The following is a 27,020-nucleotide window of genomic DNA, read 5'->3' on the forward strand; positions in this document are numbered from 1 at the left end:
ATTTGACCTTTTCGTTTTTTTCTTAAAAAATTCTTCCATTTTTGCTGCACTTCAAAAACATCATCGTTGCAGACGTGTCACAGATAACAAAGTTCTTAAAAAGAAATTACTGCGTCCTTCGATTAATGAACTCATTATCATTAGTCTTCCCAGAAGATGACTACATTATCGCAGCGGTATGGAAATATGCCATGGTAAACCGTACATCGGCGCGTTTTACGTCAGTCCCCGAAATTTATCGTGAGATGTTTGTCAGTTATGTAAATGAAATAAACAAGATCGAGTTGTGTTTTTACTTCATTATTTATTTCATATAATGCTTACACAATTATACAATAATAATAATAATCGTTCAATCAATAGTAATAATAATGTAAATGGGCCCTTGGGGCAGCATCAGAAACACAACCGAAAACAATATAAATTGTCCTACATTGTACCTACTAATTTTTTTTTAATAGTACTTCTTTTATACATTTATAGCTTAGATAAGCGTAGCACTGTGTCTATAGGGGAACTAACTATAAAAATAAAATTATGATGAGTTTAACAAGCACCTACAACGAAGATTTGTCTAAGATTTCGAGATTCAACCGAATAAATCTAATAAAATCAGTCAAGACGTGGTCATGGATGTAAGGCTGGGCTTACACATGCCAGCTTTGAAACGAGAGCGGTCTCAGCGTGAAATCATGGGATCTGTTGTGCTAACCTTGGTATATACAATAAAACAATTCGTGTAAATCTAGTTCGAGTACAAAAATAACAACAGGGCTGGGGAGCGGAAGTATCAAAAAATAACCATAAAGTGAGCTCTTCATTGATCTCCCGTCGATTTGCATCGAACGAACAATAAACACCCTGTACATTATACACTTACTGTGCCCGAAATGAAACGGTGGTGTTGACATTTTTACATTGAATTGTAGTCTGAAGTTGCAGTACATTATTATACCGAAAGAAAACCCGAGGCCTTAAACATTAAAAACGGTAGAATATGATGTCGATAGAGTTTAATTAGATTGGTACATGTATTAAATATTGTATTATACTATAAGAAGCATCTTTAATACTATTTTAACATCATTTAGAAACATTGAGATCAATCGAACAGAAATAAGCATCCGAACGTCTTGAGATTCGTTAGTAAACATATTCAATATACAACTCTGTTATTGCACACGATCGTGAGAACCTCTGGAAAAATGCGCGACCCCTCGACTAGTTTAGTAACGAAACCGGAGAATGACTACGACAAACTCAAGTGAGACAGACAAACAGACATTATGGAACCCTAACCGTGAGTGACAGACAACATCATCATCATCATCACAACCTCGAAATTTCCGAAATGATGGGTGAGAACGAACGAAAAGAATTTTGCTCCTCGAGAACTAAGCTTCAGTAAACCAAAACGGATTCCATAACGATCAAATCTCATTTGCATGCGACACTCCCGACGGAGTCGCAGTTCTCCTGGCGGCTCTGAGGGTTGCGTCGGGCCGACTTCGACCTGATCTGGCCGGCGAGCAAGGGGTTGATGGCGTACAGCCAGTCGTGCACCTCCTTCTCGTGGAGAGTCTGCAGGAGGTAGCCGCGGTGCTTGCTCACCACGCTGAACGTGTTCGGCAACCGGACCATCGCCAGCTGGTCCTCGGAGTACTCGACCTGGGCGGTGCCCAGGTTGATCAGGGCCCTCTCCACGGGGTCTTTCTCGTCCCGGAATATGAAGACGTACGGCCGCCGGACGGACTGCGAGAGAAAGAAGAATGGTAAATGCGAGGAAAAGAGCGAAACTGAAAGGTAAAGTTTAAAAAAAAAAAAAAAAGGAAAACAACGTTAAAAAATGATTTGGAAAGGGTAAAATGAAATGAAAAAATACAAAAAAAAAGCTTCAAAGAGTAGGAACTAATAATGTGTAGTAATCAACAGACGAGAAAGAAATTTACAAAGAAAAGTTGGACTAAAAATTACTTAAAATTGGAAAAGTGAAGATAAAAACGGGAATAACAAGTGCGAATTTTATAAATGAATTTTTAAACTTTTTTTTTAACTAATGAGAATTACTTTTAATCTAAATGCTTAGTATTTTATGCTGGAGAATAAATATCTAAGCAACGGTAAAAAACATACCTTTAAAAACGACAGATGACAAAGAATGTAAAAGGAAAAAAAACTGGACAGACAACAAAGATAAAAAATATAAAAGTTGCGCAACAGGATGAAAAGAAAAGATTTGATGCAGCTGCTCGCGATGAAACCAAGACCAAGTAGGTAGTGTTTAAATAAAATGAATAAATATCGTCGAGAGTGCTTTGGAAAAATTCTAGGAACGCATGTGCAGTATAATATGTTACATTTAGCCATGTGACGAACCTTTAACACTTTTGTTCAGTTGAATAAATCATTTTTCAATATTAGATTTGTTTCGAAAAACAAAAGAGCTTTGATTGACTGAAAATTACATTTGACAACAGTGACGATAAGTTTTGTAAGCTACATCGTACAGAAAATAAATATAATTTGGGACGAAGCATTCTCGAACACATTTTTATTTAGGTACCAGATTGCATAAAAGAAAGCGAAAAAAGGAGACTGAAATATGCAGAAGAAAAAAATACAGCGAAGGAAAATTCGCTGGAAAAATAATGAATAACAGATATTTACGATACAAGTGGGATACGAGCATTATTAACAAACGCGCGCGAAATTTGTACAAAGAGGCGAAGCCGAGTTGTGAATCGCACAAGTTTGTTAATGATTCGTTATCACACGTGTATTGTATAATATATATTTTATCTGGAACCGCCCATAATGAAAAGAAAATCTTTTTTTTTACCGAAGTGAACATCGACCACAACTAATAACCAAGAATTTAATACGAGTATATCAGGAAGTTTATTTAACAATTGCAAAAATTATGTAATTAATGTTTATAAAAAATAGTTAAGTATACATATCAGTTGTTCTTGTACCTAGTTAAATGTTTATTAAATTTAAATTTTGATTAACTGCTTGTTATTATAAAAAAACGTGTGGTAATGAAGTTCTTATTTCACGCAAAATGGATGGGATAAGTGTCATTTATCTCAAGGGCGTAGCTAAAAGCATGAACTCAATGAAAATATTTGGAAAAACATGGGATAAGTATAGAAAAAATCTTCAAAAAAATAGTAGGTAAATCAAAAGAAACGGAGATTCATGAAACTAAAACGTCTAGAGGAAAAGTTTCCAAAATATAAAAATAATTAAAAAGTTGTTAAATCATTTACTGAATAAAGGAAAAAAAGAATGAACAAAACAACAATATGTAATTAAATAGTGATGAAAATATAATAAGAAAGAAAAAAAAAATCCGTAAAAAAGGAAAATACGCCATTAGAACAGGAAATGAAAAAAGAAGAAGTATAAACAATTAAGATGACATTAGGAGTCAAAATAAAGAAAGCAAATTAGAATCAAAGAAAAGGTGATTTTGCCTCAAAGAAAATGTACTCAGAAAAACATAACTGGCGAGAAAAGGATGAACTAAAAAACTAAAAAGTTTTGAAAATTGCAAATTAGGAAATAAAAAATAAACTGAAGATAAAAAAGATAAAAAGGATCCCAAAAGAAATGACAAAAAAAAAACAAATTAGATCATAAAAGGTTTCAAAGTCCTTCACATACACTTCTGTGCAATAAAATTAAACACAGCAAATATTTTATAGTTTAAACGGGACATGACAAAATTCCTAGCAACCAAAATATTTGTTTTTTTAAGAATGTCAGAATCCCGCGTCATTTAGACAATTAAAAAATGTTTTCAAATGTTTTATCAATTGCCATAGATCCGTATTATACAACTAAAATAGTGTGAAAATTAGTCATAAGACTTGCACAGAAGTGTACAGGGTGACTTTGAAAGTTGTGCTGATATTTTAACCAGTGGTAAAACTCCACGATAGGTAACGATTGAGCCTCATACAAATGTTGATATTTTACGAGAAAAGGGGGCTAAAAGGTTTTGAAAAAAAGTTTAGGAGCCACTGAATTTTTTTAAATAAAATCATAGTAACCTCAATTTAAATAACCAATGGTTTTCAATCACCTGGAGAAAACCGATATGGTTTTGATCTATGGCGAATCCCGTGGGCATTAAGAGCTAGCACGGCAAATCTACTGCGAAAGGTTTCCTCAAAGGATACTTTCCAATGCACGAACCTTTGTAAACATTGTGCAGCATCTTCGCGATTTCGAGCGTTTCGAAATGGATAAACGCGATCTTATCCGTCGACGAGAAGATCGCATTTTAGTTGCAGAAGGAGAAATTCATCTCGAAATTGAAAACCAGCCACGAACAGCAAATCACCTGGGAGTTTCTCAGTTTGCAAGTTCAAAACGTCGCTCAGGAAATTCGTCAAAACGGAAGCATTCTGAATCGAGTTCGGGTTTTTTGGGCACGTCGTGGTGAAAAAAGCTTGCAGTCACAATTACAGTACTTTTACCTTTTTTTTAAATGTAGAGCGTACAATTCTCTACATTTTTTGTTCTTTATGTTTTTTTGTCAGATCAATAGTTTCGTAGTTACAGCGTGTAGAAATCGAAAATTTCTATTATTTTTGTACTTTTTATTCTTTTCCACACCACCACAGAGGTAGAGCAATTGGGTGCATTTTTTTTTTACGTATTGTCCCCGGTGGGCATAGTCTACGATGCAGTAGAAATTTACTGTTTTACTCTTTTTGATCTCTTTGTAGCGTAGACGGACCCTAATAATCTAGATCGAACGGTATAGATGAGCTGAATTCATCAGAGTTTATGAATTCGAGAATTCCTCTTGAGAATTTTCCTCTTGTTCCTCAAGGTCATCATCATCATCATCAAGATCATCTGGCGTTTGCCAAAATAGAAATTAATTGATTTCAGGTATTTGTTCGTTTTGATCTTCAGATTCTGGAAAGTCTGTGATTATTTCATTATCCGTGCGAGATACGTATATCTAGCCAATTACAAAAAATGTAGAACATACAATTCTCTACAATTTTTGTTCTTTACGTTTTTTTTTGTCAGATCAATACTTTCGTAGTTACAGCCTGTAGAAATCTAACATTTATTGTTTGTCCGTCTACGGGAATATCGGACTCCAACGTGTATACTAGTGAAACAGGTAAACGCCAAATGATCCTGATGATGATGATGATGATGACCCTGAGGAACAAGAGGAAAATTCTCAAGAGGAATTCTCGAATTTATAAACTCTGATGAATTCAGCTCATCTATACCGATCGATCCAGATCATTTGGATCCGCCTACGTTACAAAGAGATCAAAAAGAGTAAAACAGTAAATTTCTACTGCATCGTAGACTATGCCCACCGGGGACAATACGTAAAAAAAAAATGCACCCAATTGCTCTACCTCTGTGGTGGTGTGGAAAAGAATAAAAAGTACAAAAATAATAGAAATTTTCGATTTCTACACGCTGTAACTACGAAACTATTGATCTGACAAAAAAAACATAAAGAACAAAAAATGTAGAGAGCTCTACATTTTTTATAATAACTTAGATAGACGTATCTCGCACGGATAATGAAATAATCGCAGAAATGTGATTTTCCACCCCTCTTCTCCGGTATGGCGGGGCGAGCGACAACCCCCCAAGGTCGCAAACTCGGCAATAGTAATAATATGCCTAATAGAAGATACCTGCCAAGTATAAACTTTTCTGTACCTTTTGCAAGGTGGAGCCATTTTTATGTCTCTATTGACTGGACTAAATAATGTTATCAAAAATTTTTGATGGATTTCAAAAAATTTTAACGAAATAACCAAACATAACCTCGAATGACAGAAAAACTCAGGGAAGTTAAACTGGAAAAACTTGACTTTTTAGGTTGGCCGTACGTCAAAACTGCCCACTAAATTTGAAAATTTTCAGCTGTTTCCACACAAATTGATTCCTTTGATTCTCTTGTAAACATTTGTATAAGGCAAGTTGGGTTATTTTGCCTTCTTTTAATAGGTACTACCTCAGGTTAAAATATCTGCACAACTGAGTGAGATTTAAAAAAAAATTCTAAAAGTAAAAGGGAGAAAAAAACGATGGTTAGCTATGAAAATAAAGGTAACGAAATAAAATTCTTTTTTCTATAATTGATTCAAAAAATTGAAATTCACGCATAGTTATCTGTGCCTGAAGTGGGTCATTTTCTAACGTGTATTTTTTTTTGCATTGTTAGTAAGATCGAAACCATAGAAACCATACAAAACAGTTTGGGAAATGCAATTTCACGTATATGACTATTTCTGTTTATCATTTCACGCACTGTTTTTTATTAGTTACCTAGCAACATGGTCACTGCATTGAAACTTCAGAATTCCTTCAAAAATTTGAATTTTTAATTTCAATTTTTTGAATCAATTATAGAAAAAATATTGTTTATATTTCGTGCGCGAAGAGGTTTTTGTGCATTCAAAGGCTTATACTGCCTCGACCTTCGTCTCGGCGTAAAAGACCTTTTCATGCACAAAAAACACTCTCTTCGCGCACTTAATATAAAAATAACTATTGATGGATACGATATTATGAAATTTTAAACACATGGAAAAGAAAAAGAATCGAGTTTAAAAACAGTTAGTAAAAAATTACGTTCTAAAAAAGCACTTAAACAAAAAAACTCATGGAAAAAATTCGCAGCACTGCACGATTTTCCTGAAGTACATTTTTCAAATATGTATTAATAAACTAAGAAACAAGTAAGACGCAATTTTGAAAATATTTTAAGGACAAACTTTCATTACATTCGCGTTTTGAACAAAACAAAATAAAAAGTAAAATAGATGGACAGCACATTATGTAATGCTGAAAATATGTAAAACGACATTATAGACGAAAGAAACAAAGAAAACCTTAAAAAAGAGAAGAAACTAAGTAACAATATTGCCGTAAGAGAAAAAAAAAGAGATTGTAAAAATGTGGAAATTTCGAAAAAAAAGGAAATACTGAAATGTTTGGGATTTTAGTGTTGTTCTGTACAAATGATATCTTCCAAGAAGTAAACAAGTAAGTGTTACTTGGTACAACACTACAAAACCAAACGTCCCTTCAGCTGATTTATACTTAAAATAAAAATGACGTTCAAGCATGTTCCACTCACCACCCATCGCTTCTTCCATCCCTTCGTCTTGTGCTCCAAAACGTTCAGATATCCTTTCCTGGCAACCACCGGCGAAATCCTGATCTCCTCCATATCGGGCACGTACAGCACCAACTCCGGATCCCTCGGTCCCGGAGGCGACACCGGAACCGGTGGGAAGGGAGCACATTCACCCGGCAGAGCCGCCCTCTCCGGTGAACACAACTCTATCGATGCGTTGGACATCATGCTCGACAACATGCTGGTGCTCATCTCCGTCATCTCCTCCGAGGGGCTCGCCACCTCGTTATCTTTCATCCCCGAGACGCTGTCGCGACCCTTCCCCTGGATCAACCGTATGCACTTTATCAGCAACTGCTTCTCCCTGTCGGTGTACTCGTAGAAATCGTTATTCTGAACGGCGTTGTTCAGATTGTTGTTCTTGGCCACCATATTGCACACTTCCTTCTCGCTCTTGGTATACTCCACGTGGTACTTGTTGTGATTGATCGACCTGTCGTAACCCAAACGTTCGCGCAGGAGGAGAGTGTGACGCATCCACTCCACCTCCTCGAGACGCGTCAGCTTCTCGAGCTCCCACTGGTGGTCGAAGATCAACGAGTCGCCTCTGGGGCGCCAACCGTGGAGGTTCTCCTCACCGCGGACGTAAGTGGAGCTGGTGTCGAGGACGCGGCGCTGGCGTCGCTGCACCCCTGGAGAGAAAAAACGATAAAGCAACGATTCGGCGCAGAGACGGAAACGATGAAAGAGAAAATGAACACGGAAGAGTGGACTTGCAAGACGAAAAAGTGTATGTACAGCGGCGTTGCATTTTATTTGTGCAAAGACTTGTTCTGCACAGTTTCCAAGTGTCCTTGTTGCGATTGGCAACTCGTCAAATACATTTTCCCTTTCATTTCTATTTAGCCTGCACACTACAAACCGTGGTGGCAACCATGCACAACAAAAGTGAGACGTCACAATCTAGTCGTACAGGGACGGGGCCAACAGATCAACCAATCAAAAACCATCAGGTTTCGGGAGAGGAGACTAAGCTAGGGATTCTACCTGGACTACCTGCTTCGCTGGCTCGCCGCAAGAGCAATTCGTACACTCCCGACAGTCTGTTGGCTTCGTCGTTGCGGTAATTCCCGGAGAAGAGACGTTTGAATGAGCTGGGGCCGGTCCTGCCGTAGATCACCATGCTCAGATCTTTGGTTATGATGGCGGGGCGGCCACAATTTTCCAACTGCAAATCAATCACAATTAAATGATTTAAAGTTAATGTTAAAATTGTTAGTTACGAATATTATGTGCTCATTTAACCTACATACAAATAACTGACTTTTAAAATCACCTCCAGATATGCTGAAATCGTCATGAAGATTTGTTCTCTCCCTGACGTGACTCTGTTCAACAGCGGCGAATTGTGCAGGGAACTGTCCCATGCGGCTTCGAAACGGAACATGACTCTGTCATCTCCGGGAACCTCCAGATACTCCCCTGGGAACAGTCCCAAGGACAAAACTGAGTTATCATTATCCTCGTCTTCGTCCGACTCCGGACTGTTCCTGATCCTCCCCACCACCAACTCCTTCACGTCCCTCCACTTGATTTCGGCGGCTTGATCGTGAACTATGGTGATCCTGATCCGTCTCTGGATGCCCTGGTGCAGCAGGAACAACCCTCTGCAGGGCAGGTCGTCGCTGTGCTCCACCACCACGGGGACGTACTCGCCGCTGGGGGCCAACTCGCAAATCTCGAACCAGACCAGGACGTCGACTTTGGCGTGGATGTGAGCGGTACAAGGGGAGGGAAGTGCGCCGAATTTGCTAGACCTGACCGGCTGGGATATGGGAATGGAGGGTGGGAGCATGCGGCGAGGTGGCTGTCGGACGCTGCCTTCCAGTTTGGCGTCTTTGTGGAGCGGGTGCTGTTGGTAGTGGCCGAAGACTTCGAATACGATAGGCTGGGTCTTGATGTAGTCGATGAATGATTTGGTTGTGGATACAGTTATCTGTAAGAGAACTGGAGGGTGATTGGGTTCGGTCCATGCAAAGTACGTACGTTTTGTACATGGTAGAACCCGAGAGGGGTGCCTTTTCCGGAGTTCTTGACTGGCTCCGTGGAGAAGGCTTCGTCGTGTCTGTGCAAAAAGCTGGAGGAGAATCTGTTTTAGTATAAAGGTGGTACAGTAAAAAAACGACAGAGATGGTGGAGTTGACTGGAGACTTTTACAACTACATTGCAAAGCGACAACAAATTAAAACATCTAAAGCCAACTAATTTGAAAGGGGTAAATAACAAAAAATTAATTAAATCACTAACTTATTTAAGAATATTTCTGGTGATTAGTTTTCTGGGTATTATTTATATTGATGACTTTTCTGGCAATCTACAAATTTGAAACATTCACAGTAAGTGAAGCTCACAGATAATTTTGATAATAAAACAAACTAAATGTTAATGACATTTTTGTTCGGTTTTTTTCGTACATTTTTGGTGCTGATTTTTTTAATAGAAGATATTCTACCTTGACATTAGATAGGCTCAACAGAAATTTATAATTCATCAACTTTCACCTCCAGAAGGAAGAATTAACAGTAAACCAGTTGGGACAAAAATTGTACGGAATATAATGGCTCGGAAAGCATCTGATTGTTTTTATTTCATGAACTAAGAGTAGATCCTTCCCTTCCTAATCCTGTCCATTGAAACAATATAGGCGTTATAATTTAGTAAGGAATAACTCTGACTGTAAGCTTTAGCCTTTATAAAAATTCACAAAAATACGTTGCATTCGTTTATAGCAGAAACTTTGAAAGACATTTTGTTTTATTACAGGACAAATGACAAAAGGAGATAAACATAACCTCATTTACTCAATAACAGAAACATTTGTCACCTTCAATATTTAGAATACGTAAATGTTTCAATGATCAAATTAAATTGGTTAGTATTATTGATAACATAAACACGACTATCGTTTTTTAAATAATGTTTGAATTTCACCACAAAATTCAAAATTTCATTCGTCGTCGAACAGGTTAAAAAAATAAAACTATATACACAATTAGATTATCGATTATTTTTTATTAATGAAAATAAATTACTAGAAAATTAAACCATAGCAGAACTTCGGATCTGATCAGGTTTGTTTCGAGCTTTCACGGAACTTTTATGCAATTTACTTCGGTTAAAGTTGTACCAAGCCTGGATTTGTATTATTTTTATATTTTTACAGTTGGTAGTACGTAAATATATCTTTCCGTGATTGCCAGTTTTAAATTGTTGTTGAAAATTTATTAACAACGTAAGTTTCTTCTTTACTAATTATTGTTAAAACAATTCGATTTAATTTTTGATTGCCGACACATAAAAATACGAATTTTATCATTAACGGTTGCACCAATACATCATATTGATTGAGGTTAAGTTTTGTTCTAGATTTTTTCTTGTTTTCGTTAAAATCGATTTTTCCCCGGAGTTTTTTTTATATAAATCCGTGATTAACTGATTACCGCATTAAATAGGGTGTTTTTATGAGTTTTTTTTTTTTAAATAAGTGCACGATCTTATAAAAATTGTTGATAAAAACAACGCCCAAAGATTCTAAATAAAAATCGCCCGTGTACTGCAACATTTTACAAGGCAATTGTGTAGAGAATGACTGAAGATTGGTGAATCATTTGATATTTTTGCATTTTATATTTCAAACGATGTATGGGAGATCGGGGTGAGATCGCGCAACGGAGAAATTTTAGTTTAAGAAAATAAAAGTTGGCATGACAATTCACTTCTTGGAATATCCGCTACCTTTTCTAAAGAACGAGAGAATCAACTAGGACAGATGGTAGAAAAGTGTAAACAACACTAGAGAGTACTCCATCAACTCCACCCGATTAGAAACTGATTTGATTTACTTAAACTGGCAGAAAATGTCGGCGTACTCCGTCGAAATGCCCACTGCTTGCAGCACTGTCACTCTGAAAGTAAACTCTTTTCCTATCGCTAAATGATCGGGAATTTCGTCCTCTTTCAAATCTGAAGACACCGAACTGTCTCCACGACCCGAATCTGCATCACACTCAATAAGTTCATCGAGCTTAATGGGATCAATACCGTTCTGACCTTCGATAATACGTTCGTCCATGTTGTGGCTGTTTTTGTGTTCGATAACGGCTGCAAAGATTTACTTCAGTGCACCGCTCCCGCAGACCAGACAAATCAGAACGAGCAAAATCTTCGTCGCATCTAACTCGTCTGGTCTGTCGTCCGCCACCTCTGCTTACCTTTAGGCGTTTCGAAGGCTATCCTGGCACTCTGTCGGACGCCCACTTGATCGGAATTGTCCTCGTCCATGACAGCTTGAACTGCCACCCTCAGGTACCCCCTGACGTCACCCTTTTCGCTCACGATCGCCACTTTGTGGATGAGCGTGACGGGGTAGAGGAGGTTGCTCAAGTAGACGAACCCGCGACCCACCATCCTGAACCAGGGGAAGCGGTCGTAGAAGGGGTCGCCCCCGGTCAGCGACTCCACATTGTAATCGGGAGACGTGGGAGACATCTCGGCCTCGTTGTGGTACATCTCGCGCATCAGTTCGAGTCTTTGTCTGCAATTTCAACGGCTGGTTGGTAATCCGGACCATGACGGACACTACCGGTGATGTAGATGTCGCCACTGCACCGTTTCTGACAAGACAGGCAGTATTGACAAGTACACAATCGGTGGTCGCTACCATCCCAGATCCAGCTCGAGTGAAACATCTCGCACAGTGTGACAACGTAAAAGAAAGAAAGAACTAAAAGGTTGGTGCCACCATCAGAACAAAACAAAGCCCTGGAAGAGTAAAAGAAAACGACAAAGCTTCACTTTAACAAGCGAAAGAGACACATAAACACTAAGATACAACGTATGTACTTGTAGTACGTTCGAACAAACTGAACACTCCTCCGAGACAACTTTGTGAGTTTGAGACAGGATTTAAATTCGACGGGTGCAGGAGTCGTCGAGGATTATTCAGTTTGGACGCCACCGATTAGTATCAAAAAGGTGTAGAGTCACTGGGGTGCATCAGCGGAACCAAACAGAGGCGGCATTATAGTGGCACCAACCTCGACGGTAACAGACTGGTAAGAGAGAAGCGTGAAGGTGACGGTGGACATTGCGTCAGACATCTCAGCAAAGGCGTCGTCGTTTCGCCAACTTCCGGACTCGGCATTTCGACCACTTCCTCGTTATAAACCAGACGCATCAATTCCAGTCTTTGACTGATCAGTGCAAATGTGACACCAAAAATCATTATAGATGACACCGTGATCGTGGGCACTCACCGCAACTTGTCCAGCGACCAGTAGTGAGTGGCGCCGTTCTTAGTGTCCTGGACCTCGACGGCGACGATGGTCTTGGGTTGGGTGGCGTCCTCGTCTTGGTCGTAGTCGATGACGGGGCGCAGGTCGGGCGGCAGGGGAGAGTACAAGGTTTCGGTGAGCAAAGTGAACTGGAACTGGACCTGGAAGCGCGAAACCGACGAGTCAATGGGAGTCGAATCGGGCGGAAATCCTGCCGGAATTCGAATCGAGAGTCTGAATTCGGCAGCATTTCGTCGAATCGATTGGGAAGAAGGAAGCTTAGAAAACTCTGTCAGGAAAACGAGTGACAAAGAGCAAAGAAGAGACTCGGTTTTCTAAGCGAGATTTGTAAATATTGATTCGGGTAACCTTCTTCTTGAGTTCGACGGATATGGCATTCGCCTCTTTGAGGAAGATGGCGTTGCCCCACAGATCGTCGCGTAACGACGTGAACTGGTGATGCTTCCACTTCCTCCAGGCGTTGGCCGCCAGCTCGTACTCTTTCTCGGTCCAATTGCACTCTGCGTCAAACAGAGGGTTCACTGCAAAAGCGCCCCCATCTCAATTTCAAAGCAAGCAAGAAACGTGCGCTTGATCGAAATTAAGCCACAGCAAAGACCCCACCCGACAGAACTCACCGAAAATGTCTTCGTCATTGTTGAAGTCTTCGGGAGTGTAGGAACTGTACATCGACATCGTCATGCTCTGCTCTTCCACCTGTTTCTGCAGGGCGTCGATTCTGGCCTCGTAGTTCTTCACAAACAAACCGGTCAGTTCGTTCTGAGGGGACACTCTCCAAAACTTACCTTTCTCTGTTCTTCGAACAGTTGGTCGGCGGTTTCTTTCTCTTTGCGGTATTGTTCTTCCAGGGTGAGGAGACGCTTCTCCATTTCGGCTTTGAGATCGACGCCTTGCTTCTCCAGGAGCTCGATCTGTGCGAAGTTCCAGTCGACGGTTTCGACGGGGGTGGTGTTCTTCTCGCGCATTTCTCTCGCTTCGTCTGGATGAGTGAAACGGAACACGTGGTTCTTGCCGAGGATTACTCTAGAGCCGGTCTTGAGGACCACGGGTTCCGTGATCTGTTCCAAAATCGGGTCAGAAGGCTCAGGTTAATCAAAATGTAGGATCTGGAGGCTCAAATTATGCACAAAAGATCCTAAAACGGTTTCAAGATGTAAAAAATCGGGAGTACAGGCTTCGAACGAGTTTAGTAAAAAAAATGTATCAGATCAGATCAAGACGATTTGCTAAAAGTTCAAGAAAGATTATGTTTTATTTTATTCTTTTTATTATCAAAGGATAGAAAAAATTACTAAAGAGCTATTTAACCTTGTTCTAAAACGTTCAACTTAGATCCTTGATTTAAAGGTAACTCAAAAATCTAATATGCACCACCATGAAATATGTAACTACATAGTTGTTTGTTAATCAATACGAGTAAGATTACAAGACGCTAGCTAGTGTGTGTAAAATATCGCTTAAAAAAAGGTAGGTTATACAGATAGGCTGTCTATAAAAGAATGTGGGATCGCAGATGGCTCTGGAACTGAATTTGCCACCCCCTTTAAATTCATCAATTACTATACTAAGGACATCGTAACATTTTATCTGCCCCGCCCATTACATTTTCTTTGTTACCAATCAAATAGGTTGTTAAGACGATCTGATTTACGCAGAAAAAAAATTCTTACGTGGCAAATGTGATGAAAAATTATACAGATTGAATCTGGCTTTGATTCTCATTGGTCAATTTATGTGGGCGGAGCAGATAAAAAGTTATAACGGCAATACTATAATCGCAAAATGTCAAATATTCACATGCTGTCAACACAAAGTTAATCTCATTTCCGCATTCGAAGGCCTGATTTGTTGTTTCTTGCATTCCTGGTCTGTTTATTTAAAGAAAAAGCTTTTTTTAAAGTTACATCATTTCCGGTGGTGTTACAAAGGTAATATCTTTATGTGTTTTTAAAAATCGGCATAATTTTATAACTTCGTAAATATTTTAGAAGTAATTGTTAAAATGGTCTTCACACTTGAACAAAATAAGTTCATTATCATCATCATATCAAAAACGCATTTGATTTTTATTTAATGTTCTTTGTAAAACACCTATTTGGGCTAAACTAGGCAACCAGTAAAACCAATTTCTTTTGCGGGTGAAAGAGTCGGCAAACTTTCAACTCCTACTAGGATCCCACATTCATTTATACACTATGTCCCCCCGGATTGAGTTCACAAGAGGAAAAAAATTGTTATTTTGTATTTTACTCCAAAACTTCAGAGGAATAACATTTTTTTCTTCACATTTGAAACTCCCATTTCTGTTATTAAAAAGTCTTCTTCAACACAGAGAAAGATTTAACGTTAAAATAAAAGAAAATGCGGAAACATGATTTTCCCTTTTTTTTGAAAAAAATCAAATGATTTTTGCAGCTGGGTTGTTTTTTCTTTTAATTCTAAAAATATTAGGTATAATAAAATAGGGTTGAATTATGTGCAGAAAAGGGCGGAGAGTTAATAGAATAGTTTTATATTCAACTATCCGACTATCGTTTGATTTAAAAAAAAAGGGAAAATAATGTTTCTGCATTTTCTTTTATTTTAACGTTAAATCTCTCTGTGTTGAAGAAGACTTTTTAATAACAGAAATGGGGGTTTCTAATGAAGCAAAAAATGTTATTCCTCGTGAAGTTTTTGCGTAAAATCAAAAATAAAATTTATTTCCCTCTTGCGAATTCAATCCGGGGACATACTGTAGACACTCAGTACAGTTATTTTGCATGAATAACTCTTTGTTAAATAAATACAAATTAACAGTATAGTAAAACAAAATTTGTTGCAAACGAGAGAATTTGTATTATGTATTTTATTACATCACTATTTAGGCTTAGACTGAAGTTAAACTTAGCCGCGCATTAAGAAACAAATCATGTTCCGAAAAAATTATGTAATTAGATAATTATGCTAGATAGTAATGCTAAAAAGTTATGCTAAAGACGGTCTTGAGTTTGCTCCGTTTTACCATGCTTTTAAGCTGATTAAATTGTTTATACGTATAGTGTATTAAGATTTTTATTTTTGTTATTACATATTTAAATTGGTAGTGTTACTTATTCACCATTCCAGTTTTATTTAACAGAAAACTTGGTGCGCTGTAAGACAAAGTAGAAAATAAAAAGGAGACCTTTATTTTGCATTCTTTTTACATTATGCAGGGTGTCTCAAAATTCGCGAATTCCGAATTCAGAGCGTTGTAGGGGATCACAGTAGTCCAAATATAGAAAAAAAAAGTCGGGACTCACGTCACAAAGATACATTGGTCTGAAGGTGCACTCTTTGAAGTGCGTTTTCTTCAAATACAGGCTGAAGTTCAGTGTTTATTGTTATTTATGGTGTAGATGATTGTGGAAAATAATAATGTAAAACAATTTTTTGAAGAATAGCTTTACTTTGGAGTAAAAAAATCTTAAATTTTGGTACCTAATTTTTCTTAAAAATGTAACAGCAACATAGCTAGAATAGTATTTTGTCACTGTGGATATGAAGGCTGCTATGTATTGAACAAAATTAAAGTGCTTTATTTTCTTCAGGAAGAGCGAATTTTTTTATTTTTCGAGCTCCACTGGGTCCTTCCCTACCACGCTCTGAATTCGGAATTCTCGAATTTTGAGACACCTATACAGTCTTAAAAAAAATCAGTATTGTTGGTTGTCAATGTTCTGCTAAATTCTTGCAATGCCTGACAAATTATTTCCATGAATATCAAAATAAGATTAGAATCTTCATATTAATGATTTTGAATTTTGATTTTAATATTTGAAAATACATTTTAACTAATCAGTAATCACAATCTAAACAACAATTCAAAATGTAATCAGGTTCTCAAGAAAGGAGTAAATTTCTGGTAAATATTCAAAAGTGGAAATTTACGAGAGAATGTATTTTTCATCGCTGTTTTTATATCTTGTTTGTAGAATATTTAACGTTTTGTGAAAAAATTCGATAAGAAAAAAAGAACGTAATCGACAACAAAAAATAATAATAACAGTTATTCAATAAAGTTCTGAAGTTTGAAAATAAAAGTCGCACAAATAACTAACATGTTTTTGTAAGAGAAAGCTTTTTACAAGTGTTTCTTTTGTTTTAGTAATTTAGGCAAGTATGTGGACAATGTGACAGATAAATCACCGAAGCAATCTACCTTCTGTACAGATTTTAACTTAACTTTAACAGGGCAAGAATGGAAAACTTACCAAAATCTCTGCAATCATTATGGATTGGATATACAGTGTGGAAACTTTAACTGAATATTTTCAAAGCCTACGTGCTAAAAAATAAAAACCAATTTTATAAGTTGAATTCTACTTAATGCAACAAATGCTCAAAATGGGCAACGTTTCTTTCTTGGCAAATTGCAAATCGATAGTAACATGCATCCCTTACGTTTCGTAACATTTCCGGTGTGATTTGCCTAATTCCATGTCAAATACATTGCTTACGGTCTTCAATACTGTTCGGTTTTAGGCATGAAATTAGGCAAATCACACCGGAAATGGAATAAACCGTAAGGGATGCATGTTACTATCGATTTGCAATTGGACAAGAAACAAACTGACGTAGGATTTGAAAATATTCAGGAAACAAATAGTGCGTTGTATTCTTTGCGAAGTGGGCTTTCAAACGAGGTGTCACTTGGCATACCCTTCCATTTGAAAAAGAAAGTTAGGGGTTGTTGCGAGCTTCCGGGGCAGATATGCAAAAACCATATGCGCCAAAATATGGGCAGGGAAATACAAAAATCGACCTGTTTCGGGATTTTTTACAAAAATCACCCATGTCCAAGTTATGAATTTTATTCCAGTTAAAGTTTCCGCACTGTAGATATGTACTATACTTTCATTTTTTAAATTAACTTTAACTTTTGTGACACCCCACTTTACCATTGAAGTTTTTATTGTTATTGTTTTTTAAATGTTTATTTACATTTACATTCTACTGAGCAAAGCGACCAATCGAAAATGATACATCTTTGAGTCATGTGACCTTTGATCATTAGAGCAATTTGTAAATTCTGGTTGGATCAAAACTTTTTGTAGATCTACTCCAGTGCTTCTCAAACTTTTTTAACCGCCACAGACATCATATAAATTGCAGCGACTTATGCTGAGGTCTTCTGTCTTTAATAATTTTTCAATTTCACCACCACTAGCAGATCATGACCTACTCTGTATTCACCGCATCAATCAATCAAACGTATTGTCTATTTGATTATTCACCGTATTGATTTATTTACATATTGTAAATAAACAGATGTTGGCAACGATAACATTGGTGATCGTGCAGATTTACCAGGGCAAATGATAAATTTGCGGTAAACTGTGAATCATGATTTAACGGACTCGTTCGAACACTAACCGAAAATGAAGTGTAAATTTTGCGTCTCGGCGCAAATTAAATATTCTGTTCAGGGTGAGTTGTGGAAAATAATAAACGTAAGTTTCGGACAGACGAGAAGAAAATTCCGCAGCGAGGAAATAAAAAGTGTTAACAGATGCGAAAACCCCGAGGAGAAATAAAACGCGGTCGGTGGGAAGTCAACGGGAAAAGAAAAACCTCGGCACCAATTCGGGTGAGTTGCATAATTTTACGCCCACAGATCCAATTTCTGTTCGTATCGCCGCCCCCACACTCACCTCCCGTCCATTAACATAAATTAGGGCCCCAGTCGACGGTATCAGCGTAACTTTGCCGTCTTTGTTCTCGAAGATGCAGTGCTCCGATTTGATGTGGGAGCCGACCAGCTGAATGTCCTGCGGAATGTTGGCCTCCGCGGATCCCACCCTCGTGATGCCGTCCTTCGTGTAATAAATCAAGCACTCCGACATGAACGGGTCCTCGTTCAAGTTGACCAAGTGGGGCGTGCACTTGGGGGAGAACACCCCCACCGTGATGCCGTCCTCCTTCACGGCCACCCCCATCTCGGCGAAGACGGCCTCGCGTTGTATCCTGATGGCCTCGGTGCGTTTCAGCTTCTCCTCCCACGTCTCGTTCAGTTCTAGATTAAATTGTCGATTAAGAGAAAGGGAGGGGATGGCTTAGTGGGGGGAATTACCGGCTATCAGCTTCTCGCTGGCTTGCAATTGGTCGACCGCCTCCTCGGCTATCGTCGTCGACGTCGTCCTCACCCTCTCGTTGTTCTCCTTGTTGTTGCGGGCGACGATGTTATCCTCCGCTCCTACAGATTTCACCGGATTAATTCGATTCCGACAGATCACGACAGTTAAGCGACTCGAAGCTTCTCATCACCAAAAGAAAAATAATGAGAACCGTTACATACACCAATTTAAAAATTAAACTTGGGCCAATTCTTGTCTCGTCGACTTTCTCAACGTCCGAAAAAAAGCAAGGCTTAAGCGCTTCGGTACCGATGGTAGAGTGGAGGTCTTGTGGTCGCAGTTTCTGGTCAAAAATCGACGATTTTTGCAAAATTTTCACAATTCACGACGCTCTGTATACATATGTATGTATTTCGTAAGAAAGTGTTGCAGGAGTGTCTTAAAAAAAATGTTGGCCCTTCACAATTTGAAAATTGTCTACTGTCTAAGAAATGATGGTCATAATTCTCTTGCAAATATTTTAGTAATCACAGTTTTGCCAAAAATGAATCTCTTAATTTCTTGATTTTGATTTGTCCAATTGATTGTTTTTGAGACAAAACCAACACAGCTGTAAAAAACGTTCCATGATCGCAGAAGCTAGTTGATTCATCCATGAAACATTTTCATATTTATTATTATTAAATTGTTTTACCCGACTTCTTGGTGGCAGATACGACTTGCGCCGTAACAAGATCGATACGGCGTTTCCTAATTTTAACCAACAATCCAACAAAACGATTAGAACGATAGGAAACGTGGAAGAATGATATTAAAATCAACGAGAAACAAATTGGTAATCCAATATCAACGTCAAGAGGCAAGAAATGGGGGAACAGTGTTAACTAGAAGCAGCAGTAGAGAATCTTTTGGGAAGAGTTTTTGAACGCACACATTCGTTCAAAAACATTTCTATAGAAAACAAGACATTTTTCGAAGTTTTGTCGGTGGTCTTATTGTGAAAAAAAAACAAATAAAGCAATTGTAAGGAACTAGTTGCGGCCGGCCAAAAAGTTTTGGGAAGGAAAAACAATTTAAACGATGCCACAACAAATAATCTACGATAAGAAGTGCAATTTGCTTATGAGAAATATGTAAATCATAATAGTACATTAAAACATGAGTTTTGTAAAACTTATATTAAGACACGAGTCAGATTTGCAGCACGACTGCCGCAGGCAGGAGTGCCTGTAAATGACGAGTGCTCTTATGTTTTATAAAACGAGTTTTTTATGCTATTTTTTCTAATTTGCATATTACATTTTTACAAATAAAATCAATTTTGGTAATTTGAGGAATTTTGTGACAGTTGGTGACACATTTATTTCATGGTTAACATTTAAAGTAAAAGTCTAAATTTGAATCTAGACTAAACGTAATTGTCATTTTTCGCAAAGTGAATACCAGAGTCAATTTGCTGCCGGCAATGTGTTACCAACTGAAAAAAGTTCCTAGATTTCGGATGTGTTAATAGCTTATTAACGCATTCGTTTTGAATTCAAAACGAATGCGTTAACAGCTTTGTTAAAACAACAAATTAGAAAAATACTTATAATAAATACCAATTTAAATATTTATTGATGCTGAAGCTGCAGAATTACGACTTTTCACGTTACAAACTATCTCTCTTCCTTTTCTTAACGTATCGATTAGATCAACGTCAGATTTTCTAATTTTAGAAATGTAAAAACATATTATGAAACAAAAAAAAAGATAATAGTTGCAATACATTTTTGTTCACCATTTATAGATGAACAGCAGTTACATGGATTTTTCAATGCACGCAATTTTATACCTAAATGATATTTCTGTTCAAAATGGCGTACATGTCGTACATGTAATGTATGTAATGTATTTTGTTAACAAACTCCTGGTTTATGTGTTGAATATTTATCGACACGGGTAAAATTTATCGTATAATAATAAATATCCAAAGAAATGAGAAACTTTATAATTCAACAATGAAGAGACGATGAAAGAGAAACAAATCTTGTAGGAAATTTACGCTCGGCAAATTTGTTGTTTCTCGAATCATAAAGTGGTTTCGCTTGATGTTTTCGAAAACAAAAAACAACTGTTTTGATCATCCAAGATTTATCTGAGAAAGCATAGACAGAAAGATTGAAAAGAAAATCTGCAAAATGACGATTTTATCGGATTCATGATAAAATAAATATGTATACGTATAAAATATTCTACAAAATAATTTCGTTCCATATCTCGGCGAAAAAGAGGAACAAGTGCGATCCGTTAGTATTCGCAGTTTCCGGATTTAAATCCCATAGAAATCATGTGGGATTATTTTTATGATGACTGAAACAACATCCTTGAAGAATTCAGTGTTTCGTAATTGTGAAGGTCGTAGCACCCTTCACTTTTGATAACGCAAGATAATGAAAAGAATAAGAACAAGCAGAATAAAACAAAATGAAATAATTATTGAGTGTGTACGACGAATGCGGAAGACTGACGCAGTAGAAGAAGTTCTAAGTGATATTGGAGAAGCATAAAATCCCAATCAACAAAAATAAGAAATTGGCAGATCAATGCGACCGTGTAGAATAATACATACATAGGTTGAGAAATGAATAGCCTACTTTCAAGATATTGAAAAATAAGGAAAAATAAAACTGAATGTGGAGAAGCATGGAAAAGCCCTAAGAACAAAATTTCATACATAACTAGGCCCCAAGGAAAGACCAGCTGAATTGCTCTAACGTGGACAACTACACCAAGTGCTTCTAAGAATATTCTCAAGTAAGTAAATGACAAATAAACTTCGGTAGGGGTGACGCTCATCGCCTGTTACGTACTCGCAAAAAGAAATCAAGATATACCTTTAATAATTTAGGGGTACTGGTGCTACATCGGCTGAGAATAGGAAAGTTTATAAATGTTTGGAGATTGTAAAAAATGTTATGTTAAAAAATGTTATTTGTGAAAGTCTTAAGCGCCTACGGTAAAAAAAAAAAATAAAAAAACTAGTGTCAATTATTTGCACAAAATAACATAGGTATTCTTAGCCTGAACTGCTATACAAGTGTCATTTGAAAAATGCTACACATGAGAAAGTAATCTTGTGCGACAGAATTGTAGATTAAAAATGTCTGAAATTTATAGCAAACAAAACAGAAACAAAACAAAAGTCAAAACATTGAAACATTCTTCATCACCCAAGAAGGCAAAGTTAGCCCTGTCTGCTGGAAAGGTTTTCATTTCGGTTTGTCTTCTGAAGAGTCAAACCATAACAAAAAAGTGGCCTTTTGGCCAGTACCAACGAAAAATTCGTGAAAAAAGATTTCATAAAGAAGAAAAATCATTCTGTATTAGGATAATGTCGTACAAATGTGGCTTCCATGGAAAAAACCAGTGAATTGAAATAAAATACTACTGCCACACTTGTCATATTCGGCTAATTTCGTCCCATTTGACTTTTATTAACTTACTGGCGAGCGATTCTCCTTAAGAGCATTGGAGCATCATTAGATCAAGCGTAAGAACGTTTCATTATTAAGCGAGGAACTTTTCAAGTGACTCTTCTATAGTAATGCGGTCCTTTGGAAAGTGGCAATGTAAAAAAAGGCGCCATCTTTACAAATACATTTTCCACCAAGGGTTCATAGTAACAATCAATAGATATTTTCACCTTTAGCAAGAATCTAAATACTATCGATCTTCTTTAGTACATATTGTCTGTTTACAAATGAGTTTAAAAACTATTTTGATTTTTTTGTTGGAAAGTATACGTTCTAAAGAATAGTACATTCCTCAATGATGGCTATTATTCAAGAGGATGAAAATTCCAACACGAGCCGTAGGCGAGTGATGGAATCGTTCGAGTGAATAATAGCCATTATACGCGAGTTGAAGACTATACTTCCTCCACGACTATCAAGAATAAACAGTCTTTAAAAAATGAATTTAATTTGACATTTAAAATTGGGCCTCGTTTAGTGATTGCTACGCGATGCGCGACTTATTGTTTACAAACGCATGCGATTGGCGATTGCTGGTGATAGAATGTAAATACGAGGATGTGATTGGCCGACAGCTGTGGGTTTTAGTATTTTCTATCACTGGGTGTGGAATTGATATCCAACAAGAATGCATTCATTCTTTAATAGTCGTGAAGAAAAACATGTTATTTGATGACATAAAAAAAAAAATGAACACATTTTTTTTATTTGCCTCTCTATTGAATTCGTCGTTACAAGCCAGTTGTGTGAAACCTAAATCATCAATTCATCACCCTTACATAATAAAAAAATTATTATTTTCAAACACTTAAAGTGGGCGTACAAAATAGAATGCTGCCAAGTGTAAACTGGTGTTTAATCGCCCTAGATTTATTGCTTTTGTTGGATGAGGATACAAATGTATTATGGGTTGCCTATAAACAAACTGTTTATTGAGCAATAAATTATTTTGATTGTTCCGACTTAAGTACCCAACTGTTCACCGACCATTTAATTGTTAAAAATGGACATTTTAACCAGCAACTGCTCGAACCTCCGTTCACTCTACCACGCCGACAACAGATAACATTCGGATGGTCTGACACACCACTACAGTACTCAGTGACAACGACTAAATGATCATGAGTGGTGTTCACGATACAGGGTGGCCGACATCTTTAAGGGTGCCAAAGCTTCGTTCAAGCGGATACTTACTAGGGGGCTCCCTTTTCTCATAAATAACTTTGCCATCCGGCCCTGGCCGCACAATAAAATACAATCAGCCACGAGTTTTCAACATTTTTAAATTGATATCCCTAGCCCCGTCCAATTAAACAGAATCGAGTCTTACCCTCGTGCACTTCGATCCCTTCGGCCTTGAGGAGTTCGCGCAGCTTCTGGATCTCCTCCTTGAGCTCGCGGATGAGTTTCGCGTTGGCGTCCTCGTTGACGACGGCCTTGCACACGATCTGTTTCGCCCTGTCGGCGTACCTGTCGTCGGGGGGCGGAATTAGAAGACGCGTCGGGGGCGGGGGCGCGCTAAAAATACCTGAGGGTGGAAAGGGTCTCGTCGTAATTGATGTCGGCGGGGGAGATGGCGGCGATCATGGCGGTCTTGCTGTTGCCCCCGAGGTTCTCGCGGAGCAGCCAGGTGAGGACCGAGTCTCGGTAAGGTATGAAGTCGGCCTTTTTCGATTTCTTGCTCTTGGAGGCCTGAAATTAATCGGGGAATTGGGGATTGGGGACGAAAGCGACTTTGGAGATTTCACTTACCGACTGCACGTTCGGCAAAAATTTTAAAACAACGAATTAGACTTGGCGGTTGGGTTTGCACGGCGCAATTTAATCGTTGAAACTGAGTCACACTCGAGTTAAAAAAACGAAGAAAAAAAAACTTGAAGCTAAAGTAAAAATAAAAAAGTTGTTGGTCTGAAACTGTCAAGTCAATTTTATTTTTGAAAAATGATGACAATATTTGTGATCACAAACTCGCCGTCACAACCTCATTTTTATTGTAAAAGCTGTAACACGAATTTTTGAAGATTTCATTAGCCTTCGCGAACTGACATTGTCTTTATTTCGTTCACGTCCCCACAAATTTATTTGATTTTATCAAGTCCCCTTAAAGGTTTTTGGCGAGATTGTGATATCATTTCTCGCTCCTGTTTTTCCTTTTTTTTACAAATCAATATCTTTTTTCTTTCAATGACTTCTCTCCACTTTCCTTTAATTAAGTTAAAAAAAATCATTTTCACAAACTCGTTCTCTCTCCCCTAAGTTTATAAGCGCATTAGTGGAAAGAAGAGATTCTAAATTTGATAAACTCATTTTCGGCCAATATTTTGTTCTTCTAGAAAGATATCAGTTATGTACTAACATTACATCTTGCTGAACACTCGTTTGTAAAAGGTGGTCAAACCGCTCACAATATTCCATTAAAGGCCTAATTTAAGATCCTTAATGATACCTCGAGAATTTACATCAGCTATTTACGGAAAAAAAGAGCAAATGTCTCTTTCTGTAATTATACGAGTAACACTAGGTCTGAACAAATACATACACGGAAAATTAAAAAATGTTTCCAAAAAAATTAATGATAATAGAATAATAAAAATATCCCGCAAACATCAACAGTCGTAAAAGGTTACTAATGTTTTGCCTCATATGCAAATGGCCGTTGTGTGACCTTGAAGCTTCACTTTCAGCCAGGTATAAAAAATCGATTTCTACTTCGTTATGTTCCTCTTTCTTCTTAAAAAGTGTTACCAAATATCATTCAACTTCATATAATTACGCCGGTTTTCACAAAAAAAATTCTCAATGAAATTTGATTTTTTTTGTCCCACACCTAGCCTATTCCTACAAAACTTTGCAGAAAAGTGTCCAATTTACTTAAAAAAATAAGAAACATGTTTTTTTATTTTTTCAGGTTACACTTGTTACAATCTTTATTGTGCTTAATTAAAATCTCCAAAGTCAGTCGAGTAAGTCGCAAGATTTTTATTATTTGAATAATGATCCAAGATGCAATGTTTGTGATTACGAAACATTATTTATGCATTATTCTTATGCAATTGCTGTGAAATGAATTTTCAATGAAAGTACATATTTTAATGGTCCATCTTTTGGAAAAAAATCCATAAAGAAAATGTAAAAACTGTGTACAATAAGAAACAATAACAATAAAAATATGAACAGGAATTGAATTGCAGTACAGTAATTATTTGCCTTGTTGGCAAATGGCTGCAGAATGACCTTGAAGCTTCATTCCTTCAATTTCCGTCTCGCTATTATTTTTATTCGTTAATTCTTTTAAAACAGCACCAGACGCTCTTCAACTTTTCACAGGTATTTCCTTTCTTATATAGATTCGATATATGTACAATATCGAAAATATTTTTCTCTTTCAAACAAGTGTTTAATTTACGATATTTCTCATTCATTTGTCAAATTAATAGCTCAGTATTGTCACAAATAACACATTAGTTTCACACATTGGCGACGTAAAAACCTACTATTTCATAATATTGATCACCTATCCAATAGTATTAACCAATCAATGTGGAATATTAAATATTTCAGGGCAGCCACCGTCGTTCGGCATTTACAAATTTCTTCGGTGATGATAATTTATTGCAACAAAATTGTTTAAACCCAAAAACTCTCACAACAAATTTCACCCCTCAATTTACAATATCAGAAAAAGCACATTAGTTCCACGAACGGTAGATAACACCTACATTTCGTTTTGTTATTGATTTGCTTCCACTGTTCACAAGTTTCAAATTACATTATCTAAAACAAAGACAGTCTGCTGTTGTTTGACGAAACAATGATATGTTGTACAAAGCTTATACGAAGCTTATAACCAAATTAATTGAAAATATGGGAGAAAGGACGCTTTTAATTTAGTGTGGTATTTAAAAAAAGTCTATGTACTTCACATTTATATCATCCATTAAAGTATGTCATAATTCACGAGTCTGCATAATGTTTTTTGTTTTATTAAAAGGAAGTAAAAAATGAACTCTGACAGTGAAAATGATGAAACTTGGAAGTTGTAAAAAAAAGTATTGTATTCGCTAGCGTGTAATGGCCATTTCTGACTCGTGAGTGCATCCATCATTACACGCTGGTTGAATAATATACTATAACTTTACTCGAAATGACTCAGCTTCGCAACCTGCAAAACGCTGCAACACTTACGATTTCAGCGAGGGCCGATATGACTTTCCCCAAAGTGGTGAGACTCTTGTTGATGTTGGCGCCCTCCTTCAGCCTCGTTCCCTTGGCACCCGTGGAGTCGGCCCTCTCGGAGCCGGCAAGGTCGACCAGCGAGATCTTCGACACCTTCTCCGTGCACAACGCGGTGGTCTGATCGTATCGCTGCTGCGTGAAGAAAATAGTAAACACGGCGTGCGACCTCGAACTGGTTTCGTTCATGTTGGTGGCGGCGACGGTGCGGGCCTTGTTGCCTTCGTCGATGAGGTCGTGAATGTCCTCGTAGCTGGTCACCGCCAGCTTGCTCAGATCCTCGACGTATGGCCCCAGGAGGGGGTGCTCGCGGACCCTCAAGTTCCCTTTGTTCTTGGGGTTGAGCAAGTCTCGCACCCTCTCGCAGTAGATCTCCATGTAGCTTACTTCCACTGAATACTTGATGTCGGTGTTATCGTTAGTGTGTATTCTGTTGAATAGGTCCTTGCAGATTTGGGGGATGATGCCTTCTTGTCCGTCTTCTTGTTTGCCCATCATCGTGTAGGACTTGCCCGCTCCGGTTTGGCCGTAGGCGAAGATGCAGACATTGTAGCCGTCGAAGGAGTGCTGCAGCATCTCCTCGCCGATGTCTTTGTAGACGACAAGTTGTGAGGAGAATTCGGGATCGTCTTCCTGGAATTCCTAAGTTGGGAGAGGCTGTCCCACCAACAGGGAGGCTACT

General features: G+C 37.7%; 1 protein-coding gene across 14 annotated transcripts in view; it reads right to left on the reverse strand.

Moving 5' to 3' along the window:
* Positions 1 to 284: 284 nt before the first annotated feature.
* The window catches only part of unc-104 (kinesin family member unc-104), a 32,075-nt gene continuing 5,339 nt past the window's right edge, over positions 285 to 27,020 (reverse strand). For 3 of the 14 annotated variants that reach the window (XM_069058876.1, XM_069058877.1, XM_069058871.1), the window contains exons 4-21: positions 26,291 to 26,971; positions 23,634 to 23,797; positions 23,436 to 23,575; positions 23,300 to 23,341; positions 18,587 to 18,709; positions 18,168 to 18,529; positions 13,278 to 13,550; positions 13,110 to 13,224; positions 12,841 to 13,013; positions 12,454 to 12,632; positions 12,235 to 12,390; positions 11,410 to 11,732; positions 11,041 to 11,299; positions 9,185 to 9,287; positions 8,475 to 9,134; positions 8,186 to 8,366; positions 7,139 to 7,830; positions 285 to 1,752 (exon numbers count right to left, since the gene is read on the reverse strand). In XM_069058876.1, coding sequence (XP_068914977.1) covers positions 1,438 to 1,752; positions 7,139 to 7,830; positions 8,186 to 8,366; positions 8,475 to 9,134; positions 9,185 to 9,287; positions 11,041 to 11,299; positions 11,410 to 11,732; positions 12,235 to 12,390; positions 12,454 to 12,632; positions 12,841 to 13,013; positions 13,110 to 13,224; positions 13,278 to 13,550; positions 18,168 to 18,529; positions 18,587 to 18,709; positions 23,300 to 23,341; positions 23,436 to 23,575; positions 23,634 to 23,797; positions 26,291 to 26,971 — 4,941 coding nt within the window. In that variant the 3' untranslated portion in view covers positions 285 to 1,437. Of the gene's footprint in view, positions 1,753 to 7,138; positions 7,831 to 8,185; positions 8,367 to 8,474; positions 9,135 to 9,184; positions 9,288 to 11,040; positions 11,300 to 11,409; positions 11,733 to 12,234; positions 12,391 to 12,453; positions 12,633 to 12,840; positions 13,014 to 13,109; positions 13,225 to 13,277; positions 13,551 to 18,167; positions 18,530 to 18,586; positions 18,710 to 23,299; positions 23,342 to 23,435; positions 23,576 to 23,633; positions 23,798 to 23,857; positions 23,936 to 26,290; positions 26,972 to 27,020 lie in introns of those variants that run through there. The other 11 variants (XM_069058879.1, XM_069058875.1, XM_069058874.1 and 8 more) reach the window with 11 other exon arrangements.

This window comes from Tenebrio molitor, chromosome 9 (genome assembly GCF_963966145.1).
Source record: "Tenebrio molitor chromosome 9, icTenMoli1.1, whole genome shotgun sequence".
Lineage (NCBI taxonomy): Eukaryota > Metazoa > Arthropoda > Insecta > Coleoptera > Tenebrionidae > Tenebrio > Tenebrio molitor.